The sequence below is a fragment of the Accipiter gentilis genome, chromosome 6 (genome assembly GCF_929443795.1).
Source record: "Accipiter gentilis chromosome 6, bAccGen1.1, whole genome shotgun sequence".
Taxonomy (NCBI): Eukaryota; Metazoa; Chordata; class Aves; order Accipitriformes; family Accipitridae; genus Astur; species Astur gentilis.
Window position 1 is genome coordinate 39,981,041 of NC_064885.1, and position 26,983 is coordinate 40,008,023.

At 36.9% G+C, this 26,983-nt stretch overlaps 1 protein-coding gene across 1 annotated transcript in view; it reads right to left on the reverse strand.

Moving 5' to 3' along the window:
• Positions 1 to 376: 376 nt before the first annotated feature.
• SERPINI1 (serpin family I member 1) overlaps positions 377 to 26,983 on the reverse strand; it is a 51,035-nt gene continuing 24,428 nt past the window's right edge. Inside the window, exons 2-9 of the mRNA XM_049803068.1 lie at positions 24,441 to 24,708; positions 22,464 to 22,694; positions 19,610 to 19,804; positions 18,545 to 18,749; positions 10,570 to 10,667; positions 4,330 to 4,416; positions 2,968 to 3,057; positions 377 to 1,139 (exon numbers count right to left, since the gene is read on the reverse strand). Coding sequence (XP_049659025.1) covers positions 1,063 to 1,139; positions 2,968 to 3,057; positions 4,330 to 4,416; positions 10,570 to 10,667; positions 18,545 to 18,749; positions 19,610 to 19,804; positions 22,464 to 22,694; positions 24,441 to 24,690 — 1,233 coding nt within the window. The 5' untranslated portion in view covers positions 24,691 to 24,708 and the 3' untranslated portion in view covers positions 377 to 1,062. The remainder of the gene's footprint in view (positions 1,140 to 2,967; positions 3,058 to 4,329; positions 4,417 to 10,569; positions 10,668 to 18,544; positions 18,750 to 19,609; positions 19,805 to 22,463; positions 22,695 to 24,440; positions 24,709 to 26,983) is intronic.

Sequence of the window (26,983 nt, forward strand, 5' to 3'; positions counted from 1 at the left end):
GTGAGGGAGGAAATAATTATATGCCTCTCTGGTGACAACTGGTACTGCTCCTCCTCTTGCAAATGGAAACAGCAACTAATTCCCCTGCTAATATTTACTTGTATGCGTCATTCTCCTCTCTGTCAGTTTACTCTCAATAAAAAGGGATAAAGAGATTATGTTATTCCTTTAGATATTTATTTATAGATAGAACATTTTTAGACACTTAAGAGGGTTTTTTGTTGGGTTGGGTGTTGGGGTTTTTTTGGTTGGTTTTTTTTTTTTTTTTTTACTTTGAGAAAGATCATTCTAGATTCCTGAAGTGAGATACTGCAAAGCCTAGGTTAAAGCAGAACAACTACTTTAGGGGAGAAAAATATGTCCACACAAATGAAATGACTATTCAACTATTTTACTTCAGTCACATACATAGCTATTCTACACTAACTCAAATACTCATGCGATCAAATTTTATTGGCATCAACAGTTACGGAAGGTGAATTGCAGTCACATGCAGGAGCATTCATAAAAGCAACATTTTAGAATCACATGTGGGAGATTTCACACAAAGTCTACCACAGTTATCTTATAGAATAAAATCCACTAGGCTTAATTTGTTCCATTAACTTTGATGAGACAGCACATCGCAGTCTGTTTACTACTTTTACAGGAACAGGAAAAGATCACATTTTCCAGATGTAGTCCTTCAACTCTATAAATTATCATCAAGGTTTGCCATTGCAGTATTCAGAGCTGCACATCTTCTGCTCCTGTCTCATTAAGTCAGTCTTTGGACTGTAAAAAAATTACGAATAATGGATTTGCAGTTTTTTGCTTTACAATTCACTAGAACAAGAAACAGTTGTTGACATGTACACAATTTTATTTTAAGGACGCAGCAATCACAATGACAAAAACAGAACCATTACTTTAATACTGTAAGCTTTCCTCTGGAAACCGACTTGCACACAGTTAGATCTGAAAGCATTTTAAACAATATCTTGGGGGAAAACACAGCAAACCTTAAATATATTAACTTCAAACTTTATGTGCTTATCTCCTCTTTTTGGTAGCTGGTGGCAGTTAAAGCTCTTCAAAGTCATGGCCACTTGTATTCATTGCTTCAGGGTGCATTACCCTTCCCATGAATAATACAGTACCTGTGGAAAAAGTGGGAGGGGAGGAAGGGAAGGAAAGATGTCAGAACCAGAAGGAAAAGTTGAGGTTATAAGATGATGAATACTGATGGTGAATTCTAGAGCATCTGGTGCACAATTCTTATAGGAACATATGTCTCAGAGAACTTGGTAGCCATAAAAGGCAATGGATCAATAGCCCTAAAGAAGAGGACCTCTTTGTATTCAGAACTGATACAGTACAGACAAGAACAGTGAAGTCTTCTGCATTTCAGTGCCCCTCCGCTTATTCTAAAGGCCTGACTGAAAACCCACCAAAAATCAACACAAAGGTTTACTTTCATTTCAGTGGTTCTGAGGATGTCTCATGAAGTACTGCCACTGATGTCAAGTGGTTATGACACAGTACTGGTTTCTAGGCTGGGGGGCTCCGAAGGTGACAGCTAACCTTAACTGAAGTGCAAACACTGAATCAGAGTAACCTTCGTGATCATTTGGACCCTCACATGCCTGAGCTGCTGGACAACATTCCTCATAGAACTAAAAGTGAGCTCCAGAAGCTCCACACCAATCAGTTAACGATTATTAATAGACAGATACTTTGAGTTCACAGATTTATATTCCACATTAGGAGCATGCAACCCACAACAAAGAACTCTCTAAATGAATACTGCTCCCCTACACCATTTAATCACCATTTACATTTTCCCTGTTTTATACATTTCTATCTAACCTGTTTAAAGAGGTTATCAATCATGATAAACAAGTAATCAATCATGAGCACTTAGGGTATTCTTGAGAAGAAGGGTAGCCATCACAGATTTTTTTCAAAAGGTTTCTAACCTTAGATTTCTAGATTAGTAACAAGCTTTCAGGCTTTAATTACAGTTGTTGGCAATTATTCTTTCTACATGCAACCACAAGGCCTGTGCAACATTAAGAACTGCCCAAAGCTACCAAGTTCTACTCTGTTCTGATTTAAACTTTTCTTTTGGGGGAGATTTTAGTATATTGAGTATAGAAAAGGGCACATACCCTCCTCCAGATACATTTTTGCCTAATTATATGTCTATAACAGCAAGAATACTCAACTTAGTTTTGGTCAAAGAAAACCCCTAAGAGTTGGTATCATGCCTTGCACACAAGTGACCCTACGTAGCTAGACTGTAAGCATTACTGCAATCTAAATAATTTAATAAACATTGATACCTACAATGGGGATCTCAAATACAGAAAAAAAAGGTCAAATTGAATCTACTAGAGTTTGCTTGTAGAACATGCAAGACACCACAACTCACAGACCTATACGACAGTCTGTAGGTACATAGTAATATTTTGTCATCCACATCATTAAGACAAATTACAAGTATGAAACCAAGGAATCACTTAATCATTGCCCATTTTGCTAGCGAGTCCTGTTTTCATCCCTTGCCTGCCACAGAACACTTCAAGAGCACAACAGAATGATAGCTGTAATAACTATCCATTATGCAAATTGTTTGGTACCAGGAATGTATCTCACTGGTCTTACTACAGCCAAGTTCTTATGAAATGCAATGATTATGGAGATTCAGGGCAGTAACATTGTATTCCCTGAGGAAAAATGGTGAATTTTTCTTCCCCGGGGTTTGAATCACACAACTGTGAATATTTTTCAAGATTATGTCAGATTTTGGTGTCTTACTTGGAGAAACATTAAAGGGTCATAGAAAAGGTGAGTCTTTCAATATTAGGTGTTTTAAGACAAATTAAGGAAAATTCATAATACAAGTTCATTGATCAAAATAGGCAATTTTCTTTCGTATATTTGTTGATGTACTATGAAAAATGTGGAAGCCTACAATATTCTCACCTGTTCTTCTGTTTCTGACCAAAAAGAAAAAGGGATGGTCAACTATAACTTGGGGATACAGCACTGCCATTCTGCTAATGGCGATCATTCCTAAAGGAAAAAGAACATAGACAACTTGTTAAATATCACTGCACATTCTCCTGCTCTTCATGAGAGATACTTGTGAAGCTCATGAGCAGACACTGAAGCCTCACACTCTCAGCACTAAGCATCAGCAAAAAATAGCATGAAAAATCTAACATGAAAGAGACCTACAGAGTAAATGCGTGCCTATTTATGCTTTAAGAATGATTAACAATGGAGAGTGGCACAATCTCCCAGGCTGAGGGAGCAGCTTATGAATTTTAAGATCCAGAACCTTAAGAGGAGTTATGACTCCCGCTCACTTGTAGAAAGAAAATGCATTACATTAGACAGCACTGCTGACCTGTTTTAAACAGCTCCAAGCCTGCAACTGATAGTAAAAAGTAACCCTTAATAACTACGGAATATGCAACAACTAAATGGGCTGATCTTGCAGCTTTTAGCTTGAGTCCTTAAATAATGCAGAGGTTGAAAGTAAAATTAACTGGGAATCAGGCAGAATTTGGCTCTTTGTTATTTTTATTTGGAGATATGTGGATTTCTCCAGGATGTTGTTATTATTTCCCAGTGTTTCATTTACTTCTACATTTTCACTGCACTGTTAATAAAGCCTCACGCATGACAGTAATTTCTGCCTGTATCAATGTTACAATTTAACCCAGTTACTGATATTCATGACCAGGGATGTAATTCTTCCTTTCCTCAAAGACTGGTACAAGTAGAGGCAATTAGAAATCACCTAACCATACATATTGGCAACTAATGTAATTTATTTTCAGGAAAAAAGCATGTGCTAATGAAGTAAACCAACCACCCTGGCCTCCTAGCATTAAGAGGGGCCAGCTATGTTTTTGCATTTAGTACTTCCAATCTTCCATCTCTATATACAAGCTTACTAAGATGCAATTGCAACAACTCTGAACTCTTTCTAACTATTCTGGATCAAATGCCTCTGACCATGTCAATTAGCAGGTAAAAAAATTACAATGCTTAAGTTCCATAAAGAAAACATAAATTGCAGTCTGTACCCTCCTGACAATCAGAAGCAAAATAAGGAACAAGAGGTTTTCCACAGGATGCTCAAAATTCTTTGTGAAACACACCATGTTAAAAAAATGCTAACACCTTTCATTTCCAGAATTCTCCCTGAAAAGCAGTACTATGTCTTCATGCTACATGCTATTTAGCTTTCCTGGCTGTACAGCAAGTCAGTTTTCAAAAATTAATTAACACAGAATAACCAGACATTTGATTTAGTTCTGCTTTTCAGTCAGGTACCTGAGGCAGCAGCAGCTTCTGATCCTTCCTCATTAACTTCTAGAAATGCCTTGTGAAATGCCTTTGCAAGGTAAAGTTCCTTGTTATCTGGCGAGGAAAAGGAAACATATTTTGAGTGGCTCAACAGTAAGACTAAAGTATTTTTTAAAAAAAAAAAAACAAACACAAACCAAAAATCCCAAAGACTGCAAAAAACCCCAATGCTATTATCCACCTTCTATACCATGGAGGGAAGGGTAAAGAGCTTTGTGCATCGGAGTTGAATTAAAATACCTTCTGCCAATACCTTTAACAGCACCATTTACCTTGCTTAAATTTGTAGTGCTCTCCTACACTATGGATATTAAAATAGCTTGGCACTGCCTAGAGACCAGTATACCAGACACAGTAAAAGACAATGCTTGAACACAAGATTTTAAATGCAACTATTGGAGAAAAGGGGTTATGACATTATATGGCAAATACTTATAAAGAATTTTTTTTCTGCATTAGGTGCAGTATAAACTTCCTCCAGGAAAATTAGGTATTTTCTTTCTTCTTGTCATTATATTTGAAAGAAGCTGGAGATAAATATTTATTGCAAAAACCACCATGCAACTAGGTTTTTTTCAGTCTTGTTTGTTTTCCATCCTTCTTTGTCAGTCTTAATTTTGGTCCAAGCCTACTCCTGCTTAAGTCAGTGGATGTTGCATTACTTTTCTTCAGTGGCTAAATGATCAGACCTATTGGAATACTCAGCACCTTGCAGGAAACAAGGCACGTAACACCGTTTAATCTGTTTGACTAAGTTTCATCAGTAAGACATAACAAGGATTAGATATACATTTATTGTACCTGCATAAAACCCGCAGTAATGACAGAGCACAACTGGCAGTTAAGAAAGGAATAAAAGCTTTCTCAACACGGAGATACACAACCATGAAAATCTAATCTAAGCACTCCAGTGAGACAGCTATACTCTTCTGCATTTCTGATCCTTCACAAAATGTTCAACACCAAAACTCTAACTGAAGGCTGACTAAGGAGGGAAAGGTTGGGACTATTGGTCTGATTGTTACCCATTTATTTTGGCTGTCACAATGATAGCCACTAGCTCTAGTAACTAATGCAAGCCAAACTCACAGAAGATAGCAGTTTAAAATGTCTCTCCCCAGCATGTCTTATTACTGCTACCTACACTCAGAACTGAAGCAAACCTCCTAGTTCAGCTGCTTAACTCAGCAACAAAAGCCCCAAATCATTCCCCTTGGGATCGTGCGTAGGAAAACATACGCTAAATTGCTGAATACTGTACTAGTTCTAGGCTTCAGTTCTAAGCCTTCAGTAATGCTGTCTTGAAAGCTAGGATGAAGTTTCCACCCTGTTACTTTAAAACATGGGACATGCAGCATCTACTTAACTTGAACACTAAGTACAATTCTCACAGCTTTTGTCTCCTTAACTGTTAACAGAAAGGCCACCTGAACACACAATGCCGTTGCATTCCAACACTAACATGACCTTTAAGCCTCAAGCATTACCTGTAAAAAATAAATCACAAGCTAACTAAATACTACAATCAAGTGTTAAATAATCATCCCCTGAAGCTTCCATTCGTTAGGGACCCATTAAGACTCAAGTTTTCAAAAAGTGTTTTAGAACAAACACTAGATGTAGAAGAACATTTACGTAGGTGATAATGGATAGATACCCAAGGCAAAAAAAGGTGAAAGATCAGTAATTCCTGTTGTGCATGTCTCACATTATGTGTGTGCTGCCTTTGTAAACATGTCAGTTAACAGGATTCTTGGCAAATTTATTGGTCAGTTCTGCAAATTCTACCTTCTAGGCAACTGTATTTTGCTATCCTTGCTCGAGTCCATTTCAAAGCTCTATTGAGCATTTGAGCTATACAGCACATACCAAAAGAAAAAAGTAACTTTGTAGTCTTTATAGAAAAACGCTGATTTGGAGTTCCTTATCTTAAACCCAAATAAATTTTTATGTTGTATAACAGACAAAGAAATGCCCATTTAGCCTAATCATGTATTTCAATCAAGGGTTTTTTTTATTACAGCACTTAAGCCTGCTGCTGTGACCTGTAATAGTCACAGCAATACTCCATATTTTCAACCTGAATGCTTTATTTCACATAGCCTGGTGGCGCTTTTGGTACTCCAAAGTATATTTCTGGTTGGAACACTTAGCACCTCATAAGTCTGGTCTCCATCTGATGAGCTTATAGACCCTAATTCAGACAGCATAAACTCTGCTAACTTTTACCATCAGTATAACAGTAGGCCTACTTGTAAATGTATTCAGGATCCGAGTATTAAAAAAACCAACGATATTTTGTTAAGTTGACATGACTATAAGAAGTGCCACTGCAGATGAGACCAGTACATCCAATTAGTCTAGCACACTGCACCAGCTATAGTATTATTGTTGCTTCAGAACAAGATACAAGAAGCCTTACAGATGAAAACTACACCACCAGTTACAAAGGAAAAATACCCTCTCACCCAGCATGTGCCTTATACCCTAAACTAAGTTTCTAATCCACAGAATATACAGAATGCCTTTATTCAATGTAGTATAGATAGCTTTGAGTGCTCTGAAGCAATTTTTTTTTTTTTTTTTTTTTTAATCCTAGCAATCTCATGACCTCAAGGAATACCAAGCAAAGATCTCTTTGGTTAAGTTTTCCATAAGAGAAATATTTCCTGTTTGGTTTCAATTTGTTGCCTTTCACTTCATTGGATATCTCTGTCATTGGATGGTGAAAAGAGCAATTCCACATGCCAATTTACTTTCTCTAGACTCTTCTCTTTATATCACTACTATCACATCCCTCTCATTCATCTCTCCCCAAAGTGAATGAATCTGTTTTCAAATGGAAGCATAATGTTGTCACTGAGCATTCAGGCAGTCTTTTCTTTGTTCCATTTTGTGATTGTCAAATCACTGACTGCAATACTTCAATATCACACACATCTTGACATTATTATATACCTTTCCTTTATGGCTTTCACTGTGGGTAAGGTGGGGCTTACCTGAGTATCTACTATCACATCATTTTTCTCTAGCTTTTTTCATAAAAGCCAAGATAATTTGATTGTTAGCTTCTCAGAAAAGTCCCACAGAGATCTGGTATCAAAGTTTAAGCTTTCTGCAGGACCTAGCCTAGATACTCATTAATGTGTGGGAGTAATCTGAAACTTACTTCTAATGTACATAACTCCGTTAGCATCACATTTCGTTTGTCATTACACTCCATATGCTTGCTAACTCCTACTCATAGCTACCAACTGGTTGCTCTGCAAGTCTCATTTTAAAAAAGCATGCAGGTTTATTGGCTTTTCTAGCTTAGGTTGTCCCAGAAAAATTATACCTACCTCAGTCAAGACTTTGAAGAGCTATTTACTGGACTGATGCTCTTCTAACTACTTTATATTGTGAAAGTCATTAAGATCACTTCAGTGCTCACTGAAATGCACGTCACCTTGAGGTTAAAAGCAGTTGCCATTTAAAGCATTATACAACATTAAGAAATATTATAATCATTTGAAAGAGAAGGGGAAATTTAGTACTGAAATTAGTTCAAGGGTAAGTCCTAAGAGGTGTGAAAATACTCAAGTAGCAAGTTTATGTGCTGTGTAAATTACGAAATCCCAAAACCCAGAAGTTGTTTCAAGATTATTTTGAACACCTGACGGAATCAGAGATGTGAATAACACCTGTCAAAGTCTTCTGCTGAAAGTGAGAGTCAGAATACATGCAAGTAGACAGCCAAATAGGAATGTCCTCCTACTCACTGGTGTTAATTGACAAGGAACTTAATTTCTGCGAGAGAGTAACCTTTAAAACGTGCATTTGGATTAATACTTTCTCTTTGGTTGCTCACAATCCAGACATCCCAGAAGGTAAAGCTGACTCATCTATTTCCCGTTTTCAGATTGAGTGCAAAAAGCAAAAAATTCTAAATATTGAAAAATAAGTCTGTAATCCTGCCATTTGATTTATATCCACTAAACCCACATAGAATTTCACTGAACTCAACAATCTGTGCCTGGATCTGATTACAAGATTAGGGCCGTTGTTGAAATTGCAGAAGGCTTTCCTTGACACTAATCTAAAAGCAAGAGTAATGGGAGAGGGGGAGGAGAGTATTTTTAAACGCAACAGAATTTCTCAAAAATCTCCTAAGATTTCTTTTATGATTTGTATCTTCCTAAAAGTGTCCAGACAAACATTTTGTTCAAATATCTGCATTTAAGGCTTCATGAAGTGCCAAATTTTCCAGAGGGCTGATGCTGAGAAGCATGCAAACTTCTGGCTTCAACTCTCCTGTTACCTGACATACTATTCAGGTATTTGTAAAAGCAAGCTTTCAACATTTTCTTCGTGATTTCCCCCCCCCCCCCCTTTGTCCTCCCTCCCCATTTTACATTGTGAAAATTGGAAATAGGAAACACATTCTGTATTTTAATTACTCAAAATTTCATCTCCATAGCATCAACAGCAGGGTTTTCTTTAGAGACATTACTTCAAAAATATTTTCTTATTCTTAATTTATGAATGACCTTTTCATCACTTGGTGGCACATACCCTCTTAAATGAAAAGCAATAATGTTACAGTAAAACTCAGGAATTCTCTCTATACACTGCTCTACATTACTTAATAAACAAGTTAATCTTCAAATGGCAGAGGAGTTAATTCAGTCACGCAAAACATGGCATTTTGATTTTGTACAGTACAATTGTCAAAAATGTAAAACTTTGAACAAATTATTACTCACATGGATTAAAACACAAGCATGTTCCAATCTTTCTGCTAACCTCTCGACTACAGAATTAGTCTCTGATATATAGGTGAATTTCACATGAAATTAAATAAGAGCCAAGCACTGCCTTTGTGGTTCAATCTCCCCTATGTATTTTCCATTTTCCTCAGTACTTTTCCTCAAGTAAATACTTCTATGTATATAGACCAGAATTTATTGGAAAGCTTACTTTTCTTTGGGGTGGCAGAGAAATTGAAGGTGTTTTTCTTCAGAAAAATGTTATTTCTTTAAAGAAGGATTTTTCATTTATTCAAATTCTTTTCACATTAGCTAACTCTAGCTTTTCCCACAGTTTCACTGGAAAAGTGAAAGCTGCAAAACAGCAGAAAAAGCTACATGATACACTGTAAACAATATTTCAAATTTAGCAAAAGTGAAAAGGATATGAAAATCACAAACATTTCTGCTGTAATTTTTTAGAGGGAGTTCGCCTTCATTACCACTATTCTCAATGAGCCACACAGGTATGATTGTTTCCAGAGACAGACAATTAAGAACAGGTATTTCTCATCACCTAAGGATCTACCTGGCTGATTAGGCAGTAACCCATAGAGCAAAAAAAAAAAAACCACCCCCCAAAACCCACCATACAGGGAGCAGTATATAAGCATAAATTACAAGAACAATGACAGCAATGTTACATTGGGACATGCTTCTAGGTAGAGAACAACTGGTTTTGCCAAAATTCGGGTCTAGACAGACCATGCCAAATACACTGCCTGAGTGGCTACTTTTGTCAGGCAAAAATGAAAACTTCTCAGGCAAAGATATCTCTACTGCCTTTTGTGCAACTTCAATACCTTTTAGGTGTTATTAAAAACATAAATATCTCATTTCCACCTCAATTTCTAAACGTATTGGATATTTCAACTTCTGAAAATAAAGCGTTGACAACATATTGAAATAGGCAAGCAGCATATGTGACTAAATTGCTTTTATCTCAGAACTCTTTCTTTCCTCTGCTGCTTCTATACAGCAGGTATCTGGGGAGATGACTAATTGTATAACAGCTTAATGCTGCGAACAAATAGCCTCTGGAGATAAAAAGATGACAACCCCCTTGTTGTGCGAATCCCATTTGCCATCAAGGCGCTGAAGCCATATATTGCTCTAATGTGCACCTGCCTCTTGCATAGTGTTATGCTTCTCTACATTTCTAACGAGATCCAATTCCGAAATACTTGTAATGAACCTCCCCAGGTCAGAAATCCCACCCCCTGATTAATTTCTCCCCTGACCCAACTGCTTCTATAGTAAGCATACTCTTACATGATGCAAAAATCACAAAGGATCAAAAAATTGCTAGCAAGTTGGGTGTTTTTTTTCCATAAAAACACTTTGAAGAGCTTGTTGGTTATCCTTAGGTGATTTTAGTACTTCTGCATATACCTTGAGAGACAACACAAGATCCCCTTACCAGACATCGCAGTGAGGTCAGCACTACTGCTGAACAGCTCCATAATTCCGAGGCCTCTCCAGACATCTTTCAGATCAATTTCCTGTTCTACTGTGAACCTGGAGAACATAATAGAAAATTACAAGAAGCCCAGATGTAAGCAGTACTTATTGTTATTAGAAGGTTAAAATTTCCAGATAATGACAATTGAAACATCAAGGTAAATAACGTAAAGTAGGACATTGGGCACTAATAGTATGGTATAGTGACACCTTCTACAAAAATGCTTACAAACAAGTTAGTTTACTCTCACAGCTAGATTTTTTTTTTCTAACCCAGAAGCAATCAAAAAATATGCTAATAGTATGTATAGTCCCTGATCAAAAAAACTCAGTGCAAAATTATGCAGTAGCTAATGTAAAAGCTTACTTTTTATACAGAAGGTTTACTATAAAAACTGAATTTAATTTTACACATACTAGAATAGAATATCAAATAAGGAAAAGGACAGCACAAAGTTCATAGACAGCTGTTAGCAAAGAAGGAGCAAGAAAGATACTCCATTTTTATTTAAACAGTGTAAGCAAAGACCATCAGTTATGAACATGAATATAAAGCATTTCTGACTCAGCTTCTAATTACTCTGGTGGCAAAATTTTAATTGGGTTTTAATTGTAAGTAAAGAACAGGGAAAATAAATAGTTAGTGCAAATGCACATGAGTATAACCTGGCAGGATTTCAGTGTTAGCTTGCAAAGCCATGTTCTAGGCTATGTTACCATGCTAGAAGGACAAATTGAGATTTATCCTGAGGGCAAGATTTTGGGCAAAAGCTTGTTCCATTTACAAAGACTGCTTTTCAAACATTATAAGAGTTAAGCCTGTCATCAGTAACATAAAAAAGACTCAAGTCCTTTATGTATGTCCAGAAACAGACTGGACAGCTGGAGAAACAAATAAATATGTCAGAATAATAATAAGAATGGTAGCCCCAACCACAAAATGCCAGAAGTCTACAGAGAAACACAAGAGACTATAAATGTTTGGTATGGGTAAGTTACGGGTTTTCTGTAGAATGACCAAACAAATTATTAGTGATTTACATTATGCTGACAGTGACCAGTTATAACTATACAACACAAGACATATAGTCCATAAGGTGCTGTTACAGCTTCTCCAGCAAGCCATTCAGTCAGAAACAACTCTGCAATTACACTGCAATCCTTAGTGATGGATTTTACCTGTGCTAGAACCAAATAAAATAATACGTGCTTCTGTGCAATTTCCTTTTTCAGGATTAAACTTCCTCACCTACATGGAAGAACATGTTATTTTCAGGAGAAATTATAGCCCAGAATTCTGAGCAGAGAACAGCTCATGAAGAGCTGAGATGTATGACACCATGGTACATACCAGCCCTGGCAACTTAAAAGAGAATAATCTGGACATCAAAAGACAACTGGATAAGAGTCAAGTGGATCTTCCTCACTTACAACATTTACGCAGAATAAGAAAAATCCAATACACAATCTACATTCATAATGAACCTAAAAATGTCATTAGAAGCCAAAAATCTATGATGGAATAGATATTAGTCATTACCCAGAGAAGAATTTTATGCACGTTAATATAAGATCTGGAGATAGTTCAGGATCGATAAATCACTGGTGGCATCACAAGTGTTCATGTACCCTGTCCAGACAAATTCCAGGGTATGCCTAGAATAAAAACCCCAGTTCTCAAAAGAATCAGAAGAGACCAACAGAGATCTGTGTACTGGAGGAAGCTTCCCATGATGTTCTGGCATATTCTGCAGTCAGGGTGGCAGCATTTGTTTAAAAAAAAAAAGTGGCATTATCTTAATGAATGAGATGAGAAGATGTAGGTACACATATGAGATGACCTGAAAACACCCAATAGCATTTTAGGAAATGGAAATGGGTCCTGTTAGCTTTCTTCTGCTCTTAGAAAGCTGTGGACACTCAGACTGGTCAAAAAACTACAGAGGGAGGGAGCTCGCAAGACCTTATGCACAATTTTAGCTTTAAGCTAAGGGACAAATCTACAAGTTGCTCATTCATTCAAATTTCCCTGGCTTCTAGGCTCCAAAACTACAGACCAGTTTTACTCTCACTACACACTTAAAGTATGCCCAGATCTATTTTAGAGACTCCAGTAAAAACCCTAGGAAAGATTAACTGAGGCTTGATTCCTACTGCTAGAGTTAAACAGTAAGAGGTCCTGTCTGTGCACATGGAATAAATCCAGAGTGAATAAACCCAGAAATATTTTCTTCTATATTAAAACTACACTATAACATTTTGAAAAATACATCCAACTGTAAGTACCTTACAAACATGCAGAAGAGGCAAATTAATGTTAAAATGCATTTTATAAAAATGTCAGAGTGGTGTATTTTTCCCTTTTTGGCTTTTATTTCACCACAGTTCGTATTAAATGTATCAAGTTTTCAAAACAATTTAGCTATTAACTAGCAACGTCAAACTAGTAAGGAATATCAGGATACAACAGTAGCAAGAAAAGTCCGCATGAAAAGCAAAATTTGAGGTCACAAATAAGAAAAATAACTGAAAAAAAGCATTTTTTCCAACTGCAGAGAATCCCTATAAGATATAAATGGAAATCAGGTGGGTTTAAGTCTCTGGACCACTAGACAGAAAACACACTTATCTGCTAAGCAATGAATTGTGACCCAGAAAGAAAGCATGACAGACCATGTTTTTGCATACTAATCATGGAAGAGTTTTGGGAGATGTTTTTGGATAAAAAAACAAAACACCACCCAAACCATAAAGTCTCAACTGAATATGCACCTGAAAAAAGAAAATTCAAACAAGTTGACTGATTATATTGCTAAAGAATACCTACATAAAGGATAGCAGCAAGGATAACTACTGGACAGAGGCTCTACCCCCGACTGAAACCTCTGGAAAGGCAAATACTGAACAGGTGGATGAGTGAAGGTCACTACAATATCTATAGAAGTGAGCTCCTGCTTTTTATGACAAATAATGTAGACTGAAAATATCACATCAGCTGTATAAACACCAAACTATCCCTTTACAAAAATAAAACTAATTACTTCCCTTCTCCTCTTTTAGTTTGTCTTACGGTAAAAATCCACTCTAATCCCCTCCTTTCCCACATGCTCTGAAGAACGGTGAGAGTTACAGATAAGCTATTAATGATATTTCAAATATTTTAGTTGGCATCAGAACTAGCCTCCTTTGAAAAATAATAGGGCTGCTTTACACTTTGAAATTTAATTTCAGGCTACGCAATCAGACGTAAGCATTTGGTATGAGTTATCCTCCAGTCATATTTGGATTTCTTTGCATTCCTTATAGACAGTGATATAGGTATTCATAAATCAAAGCTAACAACCTAGAACACAGAAGAGACATTCAGTCTCATTTCCCAAGCCAGGCTTTTGCTGTACCTCTAAGACTTTGGAAATGCCAAGCCACATGATACTAGCCCTGACACATGGTTATGTGCAGTGTTTGTCGCATATAACGAAACAGATGGTCATATTTTTTACCACAATCTTTTAGGTGTTTCTGATGCTAAAAATACAATGAAAAATCAATTTCAATACCTCAGTATCAGAAGTCATGGAATAATTCAGCTGGGAGCATTAAAAAACCACAAAGGAAAGTCTGAGAAACAGACACTGAAGAAAAGATGAGGTATTTTTACCATAGGACCAGAACAGAAAAACTGGTCTGTTGAGTAAAGAGAAGAGCTTCTGTACTTAAGCAGTTCTAGAAGGTTCACCAACACACACGTTCATGGATATATCCTTCTACAGACCACCTTAGAAAGCACTGAGCAGAAAGATATTAATAAGGGATACTGACTCTGCCTATCAGCTGTTGCCCACAGTAAAGGAGAAGTGAAGCTGTTAGTTAGCTCTATATTTATTTTTACAATGTTCACTTGTAAAGTCTCTCTACTTCCTACACATAAAATGCAGGCCAAATAGCTGAACAAAAATACTTCTATTGACTTCCACCATCTTTGGATCTCTCCCACATGAAATGAAGAACAGAGTGAGATGCTTAGGAAGTAGAATTAGATTGAGAAACTAACAAACAATTCTCTGGAGAGTTTAGCAGAGAATGATGATACTTTCATGAAATTTAAAACTTACACAAGCATTAGATTAAAAGGATGCATTTATGTTACTGACAGTCTCCTCAGTTATATATATCTGAACCTTTAGGTTTTGTATAGAGCATTAACTTTAACATACCATATCAGGCCATCTTCTATTTTAGAGACTTTCAAGACAGAAAAAAAGATGGCTTCATCTTTTGTGATGCTGTGCAACCCTTCTGAAATGCTGAAGTTTTCATGAAATCCTTAGACAGTCAGGATCCACAGAATCAAGGAGGATTAGGGTACACCTAGTCATACAACAGAAGTGAACTAGAGCCTAGTGTGATACATCCCAAAGGCTATAATCTCAAAAATTACTAAGAGTTTTGAATAAGCAAAAGCAAGAAATTCCAAGTTTTCAGATTGGCTCTAATACATTAAATTCTGCAGAAAAAAAGCAAACAAAAGAATGGCTCCATTGCTTGAAATCAACAATATTCTTGCTCGGAGAACAGGCCCTCAGGATCTGAATCACTATTTTAACCTAACAAGCAGTCTACAATACAAAGCTGCCAACTGATATAAATTCCAACATTTTGGCTGGAATTTCAGCTAGGTTGTCCTGAGGTACTAGAACTAGCCTGCATGATTTAATAGCCTGAAAAGAAACAATGCAAGCAAAGCCCCCTGCCCCCAACAGCAAAAACAAATCAAAAACTCCATACAACTGCTCTGACCAGGTGACGCAAGGCAGATTATGGTTCTTTTTCTGGCAAGGTCCTTCTATCCAGGGCTAAATATGGGCTGCAGAAGTTGGCTAAGTAAGTATTTCAGTGGGACAGTTTTATGCCTCTTACAGGACTATCTCTAGAACAATCAGCACTGGCCTATTCCTCATGAAAAGGGGACTCAAGAGAGCATGTTAAAAAAAAAAGGGGGGGGGAATGTCTGGGGTTCTTTTGGTTTGGGGTTTTTGTTGGTTGTGGGTTTTTGTTGCTGCTGCTGTTTTAGTTTTTGTGGAGTTTGGGGGCTTGTTTTTTTGGTTTTTCTTTTTTTTTTTTTTTCAGAGAAAAAAACCTTCAGCTAAAACAACTTACAATTTCAACGCCATCTAAGGCATTTTTAAGGTATTTTAAAAGTACAAAAAAGCAAGAAAGTCATTATAAAGAGCTGGGCATACTGGAACAATCCGTAAGAGGAGATCTGCAGACTGTAGCAGTGTTATTAGGTACTAGTTCCTCCTATGCTCTTCAAATAATTTATGTTAGAGAGACACCTTTGTAAATTAGATTCATGGTCTGTTTCACTCCTATGCAAAAAGTGGATTAAAATGTTGATCACTTTAGTCTGGGTTAAGCTGGAAACAATGATTTGGAAATGAAAATGAGAAAGTATAATTTAACAATTCTGTACAAATCTCTCCTTTGCTATTAAGAGGAATAATACACAATTTCATTTGCACACAGATAATGTAGACAGAAATTGGAAAGTTGTGATTAACTCTGCTTTGGCTAGTCATTCAGGTCTTATTACAAATGTATAAGTTTAAAAAATGTTCACTTTATAATTGGATAGCATCTTTCAGGATATAAAAATTTAATTTTATTCCACTGCTGCTTTCAATTTCTCAGAGGACAGAGCCCGCAGGCCACATTTCATAACATGCCTTTCTGAGTCAGAGCATAAAATATTTATGAAGTGTTTATTTAGAGCATTGATAAAATCCTGTAGATCACCTCTGAATCCCTAATGGAAATCCAACACCTTGGGAACATGCAATTAATCTTTGGAATTTTTGTAAGGAAACTGCAGTATTACTACATGGAATTTCAAGCTCATGATAATTATCTTCTATAATCTGAAAATAGTGAAGGTAATAGCACCTCATTGTACTGTTTTGCCTTTATACAGCCTTAACCCACCAGCGTTTACCAAGTTTTTTGGGGTTCTTGGATACGAGAGACAGGCATGACAACTAGCCTGAGTATGGAATAAATAAGGACATTTTATGACCACAGAAAACCTAGGCCTCAAACTCACTTCTGAGAACATGGCTACAGAGAATCCTAGAGTCTCTGCTTTTGGTTAAAAGCAATCTAAAACCCAAAACTACGTCTATAAACTTAAGTCGAGTCATAAACATAATTAATATGTTTTCGATGGCACTCATGCATTTAACTTTAGATACCTAAGCTTCTTAAATCTGGAAGCTAGTTTTCACAGATTCCCTATACAATCAATGGAGAAAGACTTCTATTGTGGATCTCGCACTCTAGAAATTCTTTGAGACAAGATGTCCAATTTTAGCACCTGACACACAGGCTGTGAGATGCTCCAGTTATAAAAGGAAAGCTTAAGGGACAGAAGAATCCTCATATTTTACTTTTCATTAACATCTAGGTATTGTTTGCCCAAGCCTGGAGGAGAAATAGCCTAGGAGAAACACCCCTCCCCTCATTTCTGAGGGGCTGTTAATACTAAAGCTCCTGGGATCTAAAGCTCCAAGAGAAAAACAAACAAAACCCACAGGAATAGTGTACAGTAGGTTCAGTTTGTATAAAATCTGCAACACAGCTCTCTGCTGCTCTCCATGCCTCTTCAAAGGAAATGCTACTTAGAAAAGAATGGAACTCTTACTGTGGGGCTAAGAAAAATAGCCCCAAAATGCTGCCATTGCCTTGCCACTCTGGCTGCAAGTGTAACAGCTTGAAAGAGAAATGGAATTCCATCTCAAGCTGGAATCAGGACATGCTGACAGCACCACTCCATCTCAACCTAATTTATCCTGGCTAGCCTTGTTTTATTGTGCTTAGCTGCAGTTAGCTTCTTGAAAGTGGTCTTTGCTTTGGAAAGGAAGCTGATTAAATGCAGGGATTCTTGCCCATCTCTTTACATGTGAAATATAACAAACTCAAATCTCCAAGTCACCTGAAAACAAAGAACTACTTTAATGATTAAAAGGATTCACTACAGTTTATTTTTTCGGCTGCCATGTACCTGCTGCACAGTGCCACAAAAGTAGAATAAGTAGAAGTGATCCACATCAAACTTCTGCCATATTGTTATATAAACACTTCAATGAAATTATTATGAATCACTTGAAGGACAGGATGATCCAAGTATACATTATTAGTGACGTTTAGTAGTAAACAACTCTGTTACTAAGTCAAGTGTAGGGCAAGCATGAAAAATATTCGAAGGTAAATGAAACAGAATTCTAGGAGAGATTACCAAGTGGTATATGTCAGCAAATATGTCACTGAGCACACACAAGTTATGTCTATAAATGAACTGACAGAAGTTTCATCCTTTCTAGTAGTAATGTCTTGTTACTCTATTGCTCCTCTAAGGAAAAAGAAACCAGCACTTATTACAACTAAGAAAAAAAAGACAAAAGACACAAATTGACTGGAATTACCTCTCAACACTCAACCATTTGTATATACACAGACACACACCATTAGAACTTTTTAAATTAGCAGCACACAGAAATCTAATTATGACCTAAATGATACATTTTAGCTTTTGTTAATTCAGACTTGCAATATTTCTATGGCTCCTGTGTAAACAGAACTTACCAGTAATGAGTTCTGCAATACTCTGAACATCACTCAAGGTAGATATATTCCTGATAATGAAATTCTCCTTTCTGGAACTTACATATGAAAGGGATGCAAATGCAGCGCTCATCTGTTGCTCAAACAACCATCATTTTGCACTGCATGCCCCCTAGGCTTTCTTGTCAAAGCAACCTTTGCATGGGTGCTACATAACTGCAGACTTGATCGAGATGTTCAAGTTTTACCTACTCTGCTACTCCGACCAATTTGAATGCAGTCTTTCCCCTCCTATTGACATGGGAGCATATTCTCACCTTGGTAAATACACTTCCACTTTTTGCTTCTTTACAGAATTAGCCCATTCATTAATCAATGAGGCTTTGACCAGGGGTTCCAATGTGACCAGTGGAACTTCCTGTCTGGAAAGAACGATCATCATACTAATTTCATCTCCCTCATATGGTATTTCCAGAACTTGATAGATACCACCTGCTTCATTGGAGCCATCACTGAACTCTCCTACAAGAGAAAAACAACAACAAAAAGCTATCAGTAGTATTTTGTTCTTCACTGGAGATAAGGGAAAAATAAAAGGCTAATACTAGGCAGTATTTACTAGATCCTGGAACTAGAAATGACCATCTTTATTCTGTATAAAATTTATATTGGTTTATTCATCACAGGATTTGAGGCTTACATCTGCTTTCTTGAAGAAAACAAGCTTATGCAATCACAGTTTGTAGATAATCACACTAATAAACCTATTACCTAACTTCCGCTGGTTAGACAGAGAGAAGTCTAAAAGTTAAGGCTGCCAAGAGTTTCATGGAAATGGGCAGAGGTTTTTTTATTCAGGAGAGACAATTTTTCAATGATGAGACTGAGTGAAATACTGCCAACGTTGGACACCGTAGAACCCACTTGGAGTTCAAGCTCAGGATAAAAACAATCATTAGTTCTACTGTTCAAAGAACCCCTACTTTACCTTTCTAAGGATATTACAACAGTAATGAGCAAACATTATTCATTTTCATAGTTAGCACAGCACAAGAAAAATATTTTAGTGAGAAGCAGGACTAGCTCACAAGAATTGTAAAAAGGTTAGATATAATAGATAAACATTCTGAAATCCACCATGTGGCACCAAACACATATCTAAAAAAGTATTCAGGAAAGAGGTCATTATAAATGTTGCTATCTAGTTATAATACACAAGCATGCACATTATGAGAAGACATCAAAATCAGAATCCCTTCGCTGGACAAACACCACATTTAAATTCTAGGTGAAAGAACCGACAACAATACAAATGAGCGTTACTGCAACAAACCTATTAAGGGAAGACTTAATAGCTTTAAATTGCTAAAGGTCCAACTCACCATAGTAAAACTCTCCCTGCTGGTACATCATTGGAATCTGCACTTCACTTTCATCATCTTTAGTAAAAGAAAAAGTTCTTGTATTTTCAGGTCTGAACTGTGATTTCCAATTGCCTTTAAAGTAGATTGCGTTGATGAGAGCCAAATGAGTTAGAGCACCAAAATCTCTTGAAGACACAAAATCTTTGATCATATCTAAGAAGAAAACCAACTGTCAGTCTGCATGTCAAAGCTGTCTTAGCTTGAAAAATGCAAGAAAATAAAAAGCTGTGCTAACATGTAATTTCCAATTCAGATGTTTCATTAAATCTCAAATTAAACTACCAGTGTTTTGTAAACCTAAAATCACAGTGTAGGTGCATAAACCCTTCCATCAAGTACATGTTAGTCAACTGTTTCTTGATCACTACTTAAATATATCCCACAATGAAACCATGTGAAAAAGGGGTCACATAAGGAATGTTTACACTGGTGCTATAATACCGTTCAGCACAATTGTCTTAAGGTCAGAACTTCTACAAACTTTGGCTCCAATCCAAAGAAGCACTTAAATGGGTGCTTAATTTGAAGTGTATAAGAACACCCGTTGGAACCTCACTGGGGCCAATTTTGAAGGAAGCATTCAGTTTCAGTAATGTCCTACTGACTTCAAAGTAAGGAGTAATCATAAAAAACCCACATAAATTCACAGCATTTGTTCCACTGACATTAGCTCTTGAAAAGCAAAAGAGAAAAACATCTAGCATCTGCTCTATTCATGGGAGGTATGTCAGCTGAGCATGGCAGCTGCTTTGCTCCTACTCCTAAATAAGTCATTTACATCAGAATACAGTACATTACCTGCTTTAGCTCATCTTAAATGGCTTGCTTATCAGCAAAATAATGTTGAGTTTGTTAAATTTGGTGCACTGACCAGATTTGTCACTATTCTTGAAGAATTACAGCCTACTTCAGATAGCTTCCTTGGTCACTTCTATTTTTAACTGATACTGCAATGCAAGGTGTTAAAGTAAACACACTCCTCAGTCTGATTATTACTTCTTAATCCATGGTTTAACACACAAATTAATTCTGCTTTCTGGAGCATATGACACTGACTAACTGGTGTGAAATTTGTGTACCATAGGCAGTATTTCTTCTGGGTTGCTGTTTGTACTTCATTTTATCTAGAACGTTTTTAGAAACGAGATGTGACCAATACTGCCATACTCACTCTCCATGGTTGGGAAAAAAAAAAAAAAAGGAAAAATTAAAAAGTTTTTCTGTTCCTATTTGGTACATCATATTCCCTTATATTTTTCAGCCACACCTTGTTAATACACTAATGTAATGTTAAGAATTTTTCTGGCCAGAGAAACTTTCACAGTTATGTTTTCTGCTCCAAGCCTCCCATCATGCTTAACATGCCTGAAGCGGAAACCTGCCTGTCTTGTACCCCTTTCCTAATGAGAAAGTGAGCCTCCTTTGTCAGAGCTGGCAGGCAGGAGAGAATGAGATCTAGTGGTCAGAGACTAGTCTGAGGGACCATTACTATTGCAACCTAACACTGAGACCCACAGCTGCCTTTGTTAGTTCTGCACAGCTCCTTCCAGGGCAATGGTTATGAGCTCGGTCAGCACATGTGGCAGGTGTTAAGCAGGAGAACTTGCTGTTCTTTCTACAAGAAAGAGAATTTTACTTTTCCTTCAGACAGACACCACATTTCTCTGAAAACACTGCAATCTGCTGCATCACTTATGTTGCCTCTATTTCTGTAGCTTGAGATAAAGGGCAAAATTTACTATGACTATAATAGCTGCAATTTTCCCTTGGAAAAACCAGATCATTTCCAAAATGGAATAAAAGCATTATATGAGGTGTTTTTCCACTTTGGTGCCATACATTGCCATAAAGCATTATGGATTCTTAAATGCTCAGACTACATGGGAACATGTTAATTCCTTACAGAGGATTCCGGTACCTTCAAACTTACAATGGTACAACTGATATTGGAGTCAGGCCCCTGTTGAATTACTCTTAAAATATCAACTTCCAGAGTGTCAGATGAACTAGAATAAGATTATGCTTTGATCCATACAACATGGCACTAACATTGCTCCCATACCTTGAGACTCTACATGTATTCAGAAAATGTCACATCTTTGGGATTCCACAAGCAAATCAAGCACTATATCATGCAGATCTGAATATGCTTATTTACAACTGTGATTTTGTGCTTACTCCCCTGCTGCAAAATTTTGTTGTGAAACTCTGTTGACGGTCTTCCTGAAATCAACTACTCTCTCAACATGCTATCTAGTTTCCTCACGTTGGAAAAGATTACATTACAGGGTCTGATTTTGTGGTTCAAAATTATCTTTTTTATTTCTTAGTATTCTAATTTATAAGTACCTTGTAACTTTGAGTTCCTCAGCGAAGAAGCAATACTCCATACATCCAAAGCCTAGGCTAATAACCCCTTTGTAGACAACTTTTCTGCAATTAGCAATAGTACTTATTTTTTTTTTTAATTTATTACCAAAATCAATATTAAAATACTATTAAAAAGCCTACTATTAAAACATTCTCCTTCACTTAATGTTACAGGTACTTCAACATAGTAAGATGGGGAAAAAACATTCAGACAGATACTATTATATGATTAGCCAAAGCTAATATTACTTAAGACAGATCATTCTTGCACAGGAAAAAAAACTTCACAAAGAGCTGATGCTAGAGTTCTTTTTATGGGAGGAGATACTTTAGTCTCAAACAGAACAGATAAAAGCCAAGGCAACAATTCGACAACACTGTATAACTTTGGAAACACAAATACTTACTGCAGGAAGTATATAGAAGAATGACGTGGACTTACTATTTGTATGATTCTCCACCCACTTATTGATGTGGGTAGCTACAGCTGCACTTTGGCTGAAATCTATATTCTCTACTTCAGCTTTAAAGTATTTTTTCACCAACTGCAGAAATTTGTCACTGATATGAAATCCATTCTGCACATAGAGAGAGTTAGCAATATTGAGAACATAATGACTTTCTTCAGTAGTTGCCATATCAGAAAGGTCCTTCAGGAAGGTAAACTCTTCACCTGAGGAAAGAAAAACAGCTTCAGTGTTTCCATGTTTTTTCTGCTGGAAATTCACAAAGACATTTGGGGGGGAGGCGGGGGGAAGCTGTGGGTTTTTTTTAAAAAACTTGGTTTTAAACCTACACACACCTTCAGATCCAAAAGAACAATCTACAAGACAGAATGTATTATTTAGAGCTTATTTTTTCTACTACTTATAATTAGCACAATTAACAAGACACTTGGATCCCATCACAGACAAAGCTATCAATGTTAATCCTTTTAACATTAAAAGAGTAATTAAAATATTATTCTTACAAGTCACACATGTATGTCTTGCCACCACAAATCCTTAACAGAATTTTTGTTACATCCTAAAACCCAGCTGTTAAAGGAAAAATGAACTTCAAGTTTTGAAGCTAAGGACTTCCCCATAGACATCTCTCTGCAAAAAACACGTCTAGAATTTCCCAGGATCCTGCATGGGGTAGACAGAATAATTTGCTTGGGTAATGAGGGATCCTGAGTAGGATTAAAGTAGTCTGCTTTAAGATAGGAAGCTTGTACTGTTGTATCACCTACCTGAAGCTGAAATTCCTAATTAAAAAAAAAAACCAACGCCAAAACTTAAAAATTGAATGCAATGATATATTCCAAGCAAAAATCATTGGAGTACTTTCACTGAATATCACTCATATGCAAGAACAGTGAATGGCCCAGCTCGAATCAACTGCATAACTTCTTCAATTATAGCTAAGGGATAATGTACCAATGTTTTATATGTGCTGTGGTCTCCACAGAGAGACATTGTCTGCACAGTGGTACTGTTGAACACATCTCAAACACTTGTATTCAGAAATTCCTCCCCAAGATCCTTTCACTGAAGACTTAGAAGTCCAGTACATTGTATGAATGAGAAATCTCATTCAGGTTTTAAACCAATTACTTTGATATCAAAATTCATAGAAATTGCCTCTTCAAAGTTATTTTTTGCCATTCGTTCATCCCCTCCATTTGCAGTCATATTACAGTTGCTTGCACTAACAGAGTGCGCTGGCACTCCACAGCACAGCAGTACATCCAGATGCATGACTTAGCTCATCCCATACTACAAACAGGACGGTGTGGTAGTATTGTTCTCTGCTAAATAAGTGAATTCTGTTTCTCAGAAAGGCTGATGGGAACACGTGGCATATCGTTCTGAAACAATCAAGACTTTTATATTTCCTAAATTAGCTTATATATCTGTATGCAACATTATGTAATGCAGACAGAACATTAGCAACATAGAATTAGGGTAAACAACCTACAGGTTCTACCTACAAGAACCAAACAAGTTCTGTCAAAGTAAGGGACAGTTCCAGTTAAATTACTAAGATTTCCTTACTTATAAGCAATATTGCTGGAACTACTGCTTTCCTTTTCAGGTTTCATTATAATCCCTAAAAAGAACGATCCTAAAAATCTTCTTATAACTCTAAAGACAAAGGCAAGCTTATTTTGCAGCCAGAAAGCAAGATCAACAGTTAACTGCAATTGCTTAAGATTGAGGTGCCCAGGCCAGGGTTGTATGTTAGAGCCTCTAAGCTTATGCAGAATCCTCCAAAGCATGCTTCAGCATGCTCAGGCCATCAAACAGGATGCCAAGAAGCCTACTGATTAATAACCCATGCACACGACCGAGCCACTTCCATCATTGTTCAGGCATTGCCATCTGTTTCTTTAAGACAAAAAGCCCCATCGTAAAACATGATTAAAAGGCCTTACCATTTTTTAAGCTGTCAAAACCCAAGGAATGCCGAATTTCTTTCAAAGTAGTTCCATGGGCTCCAAGCTCTACCATTCCCATGGCTATTGCGATGCTCAGAGGAGAGAAAAGAATATTCTCATCTTCTCTTGCAGCTCGCAGCTGATTATAAACATTCACAGAGAGCTCAGCAATGGTTTCATCAGGAAAATTTGTCTTGAAGGCTTTGCTTTGCAAAACAAGCAAAGACAACAGTCCAAGGAAATACATGTCTTGAGATTCTAAGATCTGCAAGATAAGTTTTAGAGAAAATAAGTTAACCCTGTTTAAGTATTAAAAGATTCAGCTTGAGAGAAAAAAGAATAGTCAATGTTTTAGTCTTAAATCCGTGTGGAAAAAAAGCTAGTCAGAGTTCAAGGCACAGTTCAGTTATTTGGAGTAGACACTAATACATACACTGTTCAAACTGAAGTAATGATCTATATTCGAAAAAATAACCTACTTAATTATGTAATTATATGGTTTTGAAATCTTTCAGCCATAGATAAACAAACCATGGCTTCTACAGAAAAAGACATTAAAGACATAGCAACGCCTTTCCTACTTTTACTGTTTAATTTTGCTGTTGTCATTGTTAAGCAATGCTGATCTGGAATTGCCATGCGTTTCTGTACTTTTTCACCAAGGAGACCTTTAAACCCACATCTCTTTCATTTGACCTTCCAGTAAGATGCAACTTACTCATCTAAGTCACTCTAAGCCCCAAACTGGTAAAACTATTTCAAGCACTATAAGAGAGCTTGCTGACACCAGTGACAAATGAAATGTACCATGATGTTGCTCAGTTGCAAAACACATGGCAAGCAGCCAAAAATTCTTTGAAAGAAAAGTCAGTCATGCTTTACTTACCAGATGAAATCCCTTTTGCTAGTAAATAACGGTGAAAAGTTGGGTAGTTATGCTAGCTAAGAGACAACACCTGCTCAGAGATCTTTAGGGGATAAAGTTCCTGTACACACCAGTGAGAAAGATCCAACAGGGGAAACAAGAAAGTAAACTAAACAGAAAAAAGGTTAGCACTAATGCTTTAGACTAATCCATCCTCCAAGCTTTGCTAAAACGCTTCAGTAAGCAGCAGTTCTCACTCTATCCCAGTTTAGTTCATTGCACAACTATTAGTATTAAAATTCCAGCTCCTGAAGCTGTGTACATGTCTCCATCCTTCCGTTTTTCCCTTTAAACTTCATGCTACCTTAGCATCTGACCTGCTACTGCCAAATGTCTCAAGTCAGAAATGTCAAGACAACAGAGCTTGCATTTCAATTCCTTGTCTTTGCCACTTACAGTATTTCTAACACATAACAAAGCAAAGATTCCTGAAGCAGTAGGTTAGACAGTACAAGACTAAAAGCTTTAGTCCAGAAGTGTTTACATGTTGTTGTGCCAGTCTGCAGGCCTTGCCAGCATGGGACAAATTTGTGTGAATGTGCTATTCTGTTGCTCGACTGAAGTCAGTTTGCATGCAGCCAGCCCAAGTGCCTCTGCCTTATGCTTCTCAGTTCTCCTGTGTCTGCAGTTACCATGGGTTTCTATCTACCTGACACAGAGACCCTTAGTAAGCTTTATACAACATTTATATTATGCATTTCATCTTCAAAGGACTATGTAGCATTATCTAATTAACTCGCACAACACTGAACGATACATAATTTAAGCATTATTACTCACATTTTATAGCTGAGAAAATATAAAAAGCAACAGGGTGCACATACGTGCATTGGCAGCAACTAATGCAGTCACTAGTTAAGATTCTTCCTGTCCCCTAGCCACAGACCAGCCTTTTGGTTTTTTTTTTCACTGAGAAATTTAAATAGATGAACCAGTGCAGCAATCACACATGCTTCAGGGGAAAAGGACAGCCTCTTAGTGAGACACAGTAGCTAGAGCCTTGCTTCTCCCCTGCCCCACACCTCCTTTCTGATGATTGCTTCCATATATGTAAGAAATATGCCCCTGTACCCAGTTTCTAAAAAGTCCTCCTCTATGCTGGCATCACTTCATCTCTCTGGACTACCTGATCAGTCTTTCTCTGATTCTTAGCAAGATATCAAAATCTCCACCGAAGACTCTTATTCTATTTAAGAATGGCACAGAATAAGTCATATAAGCCTAAAGCACCAGATTCATATTGTGCTTATTACTTGATGACTGCATATTTCAGTACACTTATAAAACTATCCAGAACTTCACTGCCGCCCAATGGAAAACGATCTGAGCCACGACCATCACTATTTATTTCATAAACACTGAGACAGTCTTTTTATTGTCCAAAACATTATCAACATACCCTGAACATCCCCAATAATTGCTTTTCTTAATAGCAGTTAATATTTTTAACCTGTCCATTTATTAATTATTGACTTCAGGATCTTAAAGTTTCTGTTATAGGAAATACCTTGATTTCTCTGTTTTCTTTGGGATCATGGGCATTCTACAGTTTTTTATTTAGAAAAAAACCCAACAGAGCATGCCTCTCTCCCAGTGTAACGTAACATAAGACTTC